Here is a 9674-nt window from a genome sequence, read left to right on the forward strand (position 1 = left end):
AAAAAAAAAAAAAAAAAAAAAAAAAAAAAAAAAAAAAAAAAAAAAAAAAAAAAAAAAAAAAAGGAGTAGATGGGTTCATAAACAATTTAAAATAGAAACTCAAAATATTTGAGACAACTAACAAAGTTACCAAATTTACTTTACAATATCCCAACTCATCTAAATACTTCTATGTTCGCATTTTAACATAGATATGTGATTAGTTTGGTCATCTTAGTAAAACATAAACGCTAAGACATGGATGGCAATCGGTTGTGGATATGTTAAATTACCAAGCCCGATCAGAGTTGTACTCCATCTCCTGGCGCATGTTCTCACTGATCTCATACTTTGTTCCATTTATCTCAGACTTGTCTGTCTGATAATCCTGAAAATGGTACCAAAAACACACTCGTTAATAGTAATGCACAGGAATCGTGTCAAATAGGCAAAACTCTAACTAATTAGGCTTAAAACAATGTACATATTATCCAAGAACTACATCAAAAAGTAAGTCAATAAGTTGGCTACAAAAATTAAAAAATGTATACAAAGCTTCGTAATCTAACCACAATGCAATACCTCAGAGGAAGGTGAACTTCGCGATGAAAATGTAAGATTATGAGATTTAGAATGATAACTTGAACTGGATGATTTTATTGACGATCCAGAGGCACGTACTGGAACTGGAGAAGGAGAGATATGATCCCAAGGTGAAGCAGAAGAACCTGTACAATATGCATTTTGATTAGAGCAGATGCATAAAATTAAAATGGGAATGTTAATAATACCACCATCATGTATAATCCAATGGAATCCACATGAATTTTTTTCCCAATAAGATTTAGCTTACCAGTAGAGTTAGGAGTGTTCCCACCCAACCATGGAGAAACTAACCGAGCATCTGGTGAGGCACCAACATACATTGGGGATCGTGAAGGTTGATGGTGCCTACTAGAGCTGGAGCGGCCATCCCTACGTGGTGTTTCTTCCCATTCCCATCTACCATCATCCCAATCAGATCTACCTAAAATAACCGTATGATGTTATCATGTAATAAGCAAACATCACTTTATGAAAGTTTCTTATAAGAACTTAAATATTCAAGTCGAGATTCTGTACAATGATAAAATCAAAACTGTCAGACTCGTAAGAATTATTCAAACATCATGCAAAAACCAGATATGTTCGAAATAACTTCATCTTATAAGCAATAAATTTAGACGTTGAACATGAAAAACCCAATTGCAAGAAAAGAAAAATCCATTATAACATCGCTCCAAATTAGTTGTTTAATATTTCCTATCAGTGCAGGGCAGTTATGAATCCACGATTGTCTTAGTGAGATGGTCTTAACGAGAGGAAGGTAACAGGACAGATAATGATTAGATTGATGATAGAAGATGAACATCTGTTTACAAAATCAACAGAGAAAAAGTAGAAAATCAAGAAGCTGGTAAAAATAAATAAAAAGAGTCGGACAGACGTATACAGAATAGAGTAGACAAGTGAAAAAAAAAAAAACTTTAGCCATTGTACTATGTTCAACTTCGGACATAAAGAGAGAGAAATCTAATAGTAGATAAATTCTATTTTTTATAAAAAAACAATCAAGTATTAAAGGAAAAAGGGGCAGGATCAACGACACCTCCTCCCAAAAATAGTGTATCATAAGGGCTGTCCAATCTCAGTTAGATGCATAATAAAAACTAGAGGTAGATTTCCTGTAACTCTAGATGCATACTTCGCATATGCAGACTACCACATTGAGCTTCTCTTTCTCCTCAAGTAACAATCATCTATGAACTGGGCTCTTTTAGTGTAATGGAATACTGTAAAATCTGCCTAAAAATGAAACATAAAGAGTATGCAAAAAGTTGGCTTATAACTACCAAAACCTAAGCAATATCAAACAAAGATTGTGAAGTGATTGACGGCTTGGATGGAGCATATCAATACTGGAAGATTGCGACAAGAAGAAATTTGAGGGCAATATAAGAGAGTTAAATTCACTACTATACTGGAACTTATTTGTAATCAGGAAGAATTAAAGCGTTTGGATCTTGATCCATCTTCCAATTCTTGAACAATAAGTGGTTTGCTTGCTATCACTTTTTGTATTCACTCTCAAGTAAAGACACTCCATAATTCTTTCTTTGGTATTCAAAGCACAGTACAAAGTTTGTGGAAGTCCAAAGCCCAGTTCAAAGTTTCTTTTCAAAGTCTTGCACCCATCTCTGAGTGTTCTCTGTATAAAGGCAAGTGAAGACCATGGTTGTGTTTTCTTCCATAATTCTTATTTTAAAAAGTACTCCCAATTTTTGTTACAACAATTTAATATTTCATGGGTATTCAATAATAGTTCGTGCAAACTTCTTTGTAAGTTTGTCTTGGGGATTTTTTGTACTCCTAAAAGGATTTTGTAACCTGAACACTCTTATAACTTTTTAATATGAATTAATGAAAAGTTCGTTGCCTGTTAAAAGAAAAAAAGTACCAAACAAATTAAGAGCCATTTACCAGTAACCAAGAAGACAATTTACTAAACAGTACAGCCATTTAACAATATAGTACACAAGAGAAAAATAATTCACACCTGGAGTTCTTCGTGAACTTTCATATCTACTTCTTTTTCTTTCATGTTCCCTGCCGTAGTCCTTTTGGTACCGGGATCTCCCATAATAAGGCTCATCACCATCATAATTGTGCCCATGTCTTGCCCGCCTGTTATTGCTTCTACCATCATTGTCAAAATCTTTTCTCTCTCTATCATGATTATCGTAGTCTTGTCTAGGGCTCCTATACCTGCTCATATGAGCGCTTTTGGATGACATAGTTATAACCTTCAAAACAGAATAAGAGCAATAATACATGAGAGACTAAATGAACCAGAAAATGCAAGCATGCCCGAAAGAATATAGCTTTCTAACAAAAATCTCAAAACCAACGTGAAGAAACAGATTGCCGAAGGAAGTTAACGGAAGTTAGTTTCCTATCAATACACATACACATAACATACCTACTTACATACAAATATATATAATAATTATCATTCTAAGAGTTTTAATACATCAGAACAGTGTTCTCTCCGAATGTTCACGACTGTACAGACATTAATATCATGTTTCACTGATGATAATATTGAATTTAGAATAAGGTTAAATTGTTAACTTCAGGATTCAGCAAAAAGCAACCAAAATGAAAAATGAACTTACACTAGAATCTGAAGTTTCACTAGAGTTATGATGCTTAAATGAATCTCCAGCTATTTCTTCTTGAACTGAAGGAGTACCTGGAGGATGGAAAATGAAAACCAACGAAACATTTTACGTGGATTACATTTCAGTGGGAAACTAAAGAAAACAAAAAGGTCAACGTTCATATCATGGAATAAGTTAAGCTGATAAACATGTCAATTGTAAACTCTGAGGTAAACAGGCATGAATAAGCAAACTAAACTCTTTTTTCTTTTTTTTCACTTAATCTAAGAAATGACTTCAGTTAAACCACAGACAGAGAGAAAGAGAGGGCATCCACACAACTCAAGCCAGATAGAGATCACAAAGACTTCCAATTGGCAACTATGGAGAACAACCACAAAAATGCTCATCTAAAAGCCACTTCAAGAGGCGCAACTAATCAAATATATAAAAACATATCCATCCCTCCCAATGCCCTCAAATATTCTCCCGTTCCTCATCAGTCTAAATTTTACAAATGGGTATGGGACCAAGGCGATGTTCAACCAAAGGAGAGATGACTTTTCTCCTAAAGAAAAGAAAACTAAATATATGTTCCATTCCGATTCCTGGGGGAACATCACAGGATTGATCACATAACATTTCCCTTCAAACAATTTACACCTACATTGTAATGACAATATATAAGTTTTTTGTACGTAGCTTCATGGGAGGGGCAATCTCTACCCCTGCCCTCAGTTCTTTTCTTTTTTCTTCAAGTCCACATTTTTTCTAACAAAATATATATATTATACCTAGAGTTGTAAGTAGAAAAAGAAAAGGAAAAAAGAAACTTAGCATGATAGAAACTTTCAAGGGAAAAGTACCTTCATATGAATCATTGGAAGCTATTTCCCGATAATTCCGATTTTTAACAGAATGATTATGTGAAATAGATTCTTTTCCCGAATCAATGACACCAGATGATTCAAGTGTCTCCTCTTCCTCCATTGACGAAACAAAAGAAGCAATACTTTGCTTGGGGATTTTGAATCCATTATCATTAGATCCTCCCCGTTTTGCATTTGCAAGTACATCGAGGCCTGAACATCAAAAAATAAATAAATATCTCAAACAGAATTCTTCATAATGTCAAGGTGAATATAACAGAGAAAAAAACCTTTCTTCCGAGCACATAAAAGTTCCTAAACCCTCAACACCCGGATCTCAATGGGATCTTGAATTATTACCCAGGGGAAGCCAAGGTAAGACAATAGGAGATAAGAGATCTCCCACCTACTAAGTACCAGCTATGCGCACCTAACTAGCGTAGTTTAGCCAACCCCTGGACATATTTATCTTAATTTTAAGACTTGAAATGGACTCAAAGATATTCAAAATAGGGTAGAGAAAACAAATACTCATGAAGAATATTTGGAATCTCATTGTTCTTGTGGTTTCTTCCTAGAGGTTTTCATCCAATCTTATCTAATGTTTATTAATATGGACAAGAACCACTAATCCCTACCATAATCGAAAATCTCTCAAATTTAGGTCCAAAACCTATCCATTTAAAATTATAGAATGTTGTCCTCCGTTATCTTGAATGCTTATTCAGTTTAAGAGAGAAAACAAATACAAATGCATGTCAATAATAGTCGCACCTAGATGAGATCTTCTCTCAGGAGGTCTAAACACCGGTCTGTCCTTTCCAGGAACTGACAATCCCCCTTCAGTATTATTCTCTGGTTCCAGCAATAGTGTTGTTTTCTCTATGTCAATAACTCCACCATCTCCTCCTTGCGTCTGACCATTGAAAAAAGGCATAACCAAAAGTTACTAAATGCAAAAGGAAAAAAGGGGGGAATGTAGAAATTTGACGTAAAAGATATCAAATATATTGGAACGACATGTTGCAAACACGACAATATAAACACTTCAGGTACAATTGAATTCCACGCTGACCTTCATTAGACAGCAAAAGTTTCAAACTTCAATTCACGAGGCGCCTCCCTCTTTGTAAAGAATAAGCAAGCAAGATTTAATCTGGAAAAATCAAACCCGCTACAAAATTAGCCATAGCAAACAGAAATACCGATACCCATTATCCCAATTTAAAGAGAACAAAAGCCATATTGATTCTAAAGCACCAAGAAACCTCCAGTACGTTAGAAAATCAGTTAATAAAAGACAGCCACTTCAAAACAAAGCCGAAGGAAGACACAAGAAGCAGCAAAAGAAGTTGCACTGCCCTTTACTAAATTGTAACGAAATAAACGAAAATTAGATATCATCAATCAATCAGATAAAGAAAATGAAAACCCCCAGAAAGAAAAAGCTTCGGGAACTGAAGTTTGACTGACCTTAGAGTAGCAAATAAGATTTGGGATTTGAACGATAGAAGAGGAGGGAAATTGTGGCGATGGTGGGGAAGAGAGTCCACCGGCGATCTGCTGTGGAGAACAGGAATTTAGATGTTCGTTCTTTTCCTCTATAATTAATAGAAACTTGAGGGGCTGCTGTCAACATAACCGACTTTAGCTTAATAAAAGAAAAACATTAATATGCCAAGATAATTGAGAATTCTTTTCGTTCAAATCTATAATGAATATTCTTTTCTAACAGAAAAATCTATAACCAATAATATAACGAAGGGGATATACGCGGGTTGGGTTGAGGGGTTTTTTCTTGGCCCAACCTGAAACAGACACCCGAAAAAACTGAAGGGGCTGTACAGGAAGTGGTTAGCTGCTCAGTGTGCTTGTTGAATTTGCTTGCCGAGTAGGATTGAGCTGCTGAATTGGAGGCAATTCCTCGACGGCTTCAACTGTTCTTTCGCTGCTATTGGAAATTCATTGCTTCGCCAAAGGTGATAAAAAGAACAGATCAGAATACAGACTACACACCGCACACCTGACTGGAACGTGGGCGTCCACGATGAGCGTTGGGCGACCACGGTGAGCGTTGGGCGACGGCGACGGCGACGTGTTGGTGGAGACTGGAGATTGGAATAACAGTGGAAGCGCTGTGCAGGCGAGGAATCGTGGATTTGGACGACCGCTAGGGCTGCAGATTTCAGGACTAATTTTATTTCATTAGTTGCCTTTCAATACTACATTTTTCCATTTTAATTGGAAATTTTATTTTTCTGTTACATAGATTTTAATATAATTTCTATTTAGCATGTAAAATTTGAAAATATTATTAAATTTAAATTTTAAAATTCAAGTTTAGTTCATATGTCAAAACAAATTACATGCCACTAAATTAAAAAAAAAAATAAAAAATTGTTTCTCGAGTCACTTTAATTAACTCAGTAGCTCTTGAACCGTAAGATTTGAACTTTACAATACACTAAACAAGAAATTTAATAAATTTTAATAACGTTGTAAAAAGATAATTAATATTCAAAGGGTTGGTCCAATCGACTGACCCAACCTCGACTCAAACTTTGATCAAATGAATCAAGTCTAAGAATTGGGTCATGGGCTTGACTTTTGAAGATTGAGTTGTCGACCCAATCGAGGCTTATAAAGTATTTTAAGCCGATGGGCTTGGACTTGGATTGAGCTTGTGTCTTCACTTCTTAGGGTCAAACCGACCACCGATCAAGGTATATCATAGAGCCCGAATAGATTGTGGGAGGTGGAGTCATGCAGAGGTGCCTCAGCTGCCTATGGGCTAGGCTTGCGAGACGCTTAACCTGTTGGGTCTATAAAGAGTATTTTCCATCGCTGCCTCTCTATATTTGGCATAGACGAAGGTCTTTAGTTGGATGGGCAGTTGTCTCCAACTCACAGGCTTTCATCGAGTGCCCATCAGTCCTCTGATTTGAGGTGAATTCTGATGCAGTTGTGATCATTGATGAGATGGATCGGCAGGCTGCGCTATTGTTCGTGACCACGATGAAGAAACCTACGATGCATTACAAACGAGCACGTTAATTTTGATGAGATTTTTCGAGATAAGGGATTTGAAAGTATAAGAATTAAAGACTTAATAAAAGTTGGACGTAGATTAAAAAATTTGTATGTCTCCTACTCACCACTAGTTATAACTTCGAACTATTTCTCTCTCGTACATCCTAAAATGAAAATCTCTATGTAACATTATGGCCACGTCGTTGAATTATCTTTGACTAAACAAGACACAAACAAGAATAGGCAAAGTTCATAGATGAAACTCTTCCATCTTTTTAGGCTCACGACTCTACTACATGGTTTCTAGCTAGACCATCAATAGTTCCTGAGGCTATCACACACCAAGTCGGTGTCCATAGCTTCACAAGTTGGATGTATATTAAAAAAGTTGTATACCTCTACTCATCACGAGTTATAAATTCAAAGTACTTCTCTCTCATACATCTTACAATGAAAACTCTCTAACACATTGTGGCGACCGCATTGAATTATCTTGATTAAACAAGACAAACATGAATATGGAAACTTCATAGATGAACCCTTCCATCTTTTTAGGCTCAAAACTCTACTACATGGTTTCTAGCTTGACCATCAATAGCTCCTAAGGCTTAAACTCGAAGTACTTCTCTCTCATAAATCTTATAATGAAGAACTCTCTGACACATTGTGGTGACCTCATTGAATTATCTTGACTAAACAAGACACAAATAACACTACGCAAACTTCATAGATGAAACCCTTCCATCTTTTCAAGCTCACGGCTCTACTATACGGTTTCTAGCTTGACCATCAACAGTTCCTAAGGTGATCACGCAACAGGTCGGTGTCCATAGCTTCATAGTGCTCCTTTACCTCTACTTTTCCCCTACATGTAGAGATCCAATTTTTCACAACAGATCACCCGGAGCATCAGCATGACGCTCGCCATGATCATAATTTATCAAAGAAAACAATCTTCCCAAGTCGTCTTTTGTGAATAATAAAATATACCCCACAAAACATAGATGTTCTTAGATTTTCCCCAGATTTTTGTCTTTTTATCTTTCCTTATAATATATATTATAAGAGCCCCATTCAATTCAACAGCACCACAGCAGGTCAAAGCTCCCTACCCAAGGATTGAGTAATAGAGACAAACAGGGTGTGTGTATCAATTTGGATAAGGAACACAAAAAGTTGTTGGAATATACAATCAGCCCCCTTCCAGAGACAACAGAGACCATCATGCATGCATCTATCTTACGTTTAACCTATAAACAAATTTCAATTTCAGTTTCAATTCAACCTTAAAAAATTTCCATTAAAATAATGGAAAATCCTACAGAGTTCAGACAAAATCCCCCCTGCAAAGCTCATCCCCGACGGCTCAAAACACTAAAATTAGAGGGATCAATCAATTCATCTTCCCAGAAACTCCCCTCACCACATACGACAATTTCAACCTTCAAACATGGCTGACTTAGTTTCTAGTGTATTAAATTCACTTATAAATATAATAGATTTTCATTACCTCGTTGGCGGTTCTCCAATTTTGAAATCTAAATCTTTCCCCAGCTGCAGTTCTCTGTTGCACAGTGTTCATAATTATAACCAAAAAGAAGAAAAATGGAAGGAAAGAAAACAGGAAATGGAGGGAAGAGATCGACAAACGAAGCTCGTTACCGAGGGATACGGCGGCGTCCATGGGGGAAATTTGCGGCGGAGATTCGTGATCCGTCGAGGAACGGCGCTCGGCTGTGGTTAGGGACATTCGATACGGCGGAGGAAGCGGCGAGAGCGTACGATCAAGCGGCGTATGCGTTCAGAGGACATTTGGCGATTCTGAATTTTCCGAATGAGTACCAAAGTGGAAACCCTCATTTCGCGGCGGCGCCTTCTTCATCAGCGACGACGATCTCTTTCGCCGGAAATTACTCCGGCAACAATGCAAACTATCGATCAGGGGAAGTGATAGAGTTCGAGTATTTGGATAATGAACTCTTGGAGGAACTTTTGCAGTCGGAAGGAGAAGGATTTGATCGGAACAATTGAGGATGGTGGATTGGGGAATGTTGATCAGTTTCAAATCTTTTAGTAATTTGATTATGTTTTTTGTTCAGCTCCACTAAATTTGTTGTTTGTTATTTGTTTGAAATTGTTAAAATAAAATAAATAAATAAATGATTTTCTTACTTCACTCCAAATTTCAATTTCAGTGAATGATCCAACTTCACGAACCAACCTAACCAACAAAATGTCAACTTGCAAACTAATCTAAATTTTCGATTTTAAAAGAATTTAAGCCAACCCAAATCAAAAAATTAAACCTAACTCGACCCCAACTTTTATGATTTGGATTTAGTAGTCTATGTTGGTTGGGTTCTCGGATCACATGAACACTTCTGACGGGATGTGAGGTAAAAGATTCAAATGTTTAACTCTCGATCGAGAGCTCATGTTTTGCTTAGTAAGATTCAAATTTTTGACACTGAATCAAAATAAAACTCTATCTCAAACCTCTACTCGAAAAATATATTTCTATAAATTTATACAATGACGTGGAATATCGAACATAGAAATAGAAGCAATCATTCGAAAGGAGGAGATGCCCGAGGGG

The 9674-nt window shown here is 36.5% G+C and overlaps 1 protein-coding gene and 1 pseudogene across 4 annotated transcripts in view; one reads left to right on the top strand and one right to left on the bottom strand.

Moving 5' to 3' along the window:
* The window catches only part of LOC111806717 (pre-mRNA-splicing factor ATP-dependent RNA helicase DEAH7), an 11490-nt gene extending 5230 nt beyond the window's left edge, over positions 1 to 6260 (bottom strand). Inside the window, exons 1-10 of one of the 4 annotated variants that reach the window (XM_023692151.1) lie at positions 5857 to 6260; positions 5522 to 5608; positions 5124 to 5204; positions 4823 to 4964; positions 4046 to 4261; positions 3195 to 3271; positions 2576 to 2822; positions 833 to 1006; positions 562 to 707; positions 273 to 367 (exon numbers count right to left, since the gene is read on the bottom strand). In XM_023692151.1, coding sequence (XP_023547919.1) covers positions 273 to 367; positions 562 to 707; positions 833 to 1006; positions 2576 to 2822; positions 3195 to 3271; positions 4046 to 4261; positions 4823 to 4964; positions 5124 to 5129 — 1103 coding nt within the window. In that variant the 5' untranslated portion in view covers positions 5130 to 5204; positions 5522 to 5608; positions 5857 to 6260. Of the gene's footprint in view, positions 1 to 272; positions 368 to 561; positions 708 to 832; positions 1007 to 2575; positions 2823 to 3194; positions 3272 to 4045; positions 4262 to 4822; positions 4965 to 5123; positions 5205 to 5521; positions 5678 to 5856 lie in introns of all 4 variants that reach the window. The other 3 variants (XM_023692152.1, XM_023692149.1, XM_023692150.1) reach the window with 3 other exon arrangements.
* An 829-nt stretch (positions 6261 to 7089) lies between these two features.
* Positions 7090 to 9172, top strand: LOC111806719 (annotated as a pseudogene).
* Positions 9173 to 9674: the final 502 nt, after the last annotated feature.

The sequence above is a fragment of the Cucurbita pepo genome, chromosome LG12 (genome assembly GCF_002806865.2).
Source record: "Cucurbita pepo subsp. pepo cultivar mu-cu-16 chromosome LG12, ASM280686v2, whole genome shotgun sequence".
Classification (NCBI taxonomy): Eukaryota; Viridiplantae; Streptophyta; class Magnoliopsida; order Cucurbitales; family Cucurbitaceae; genus Cucurbita; species Cucurbita pepo.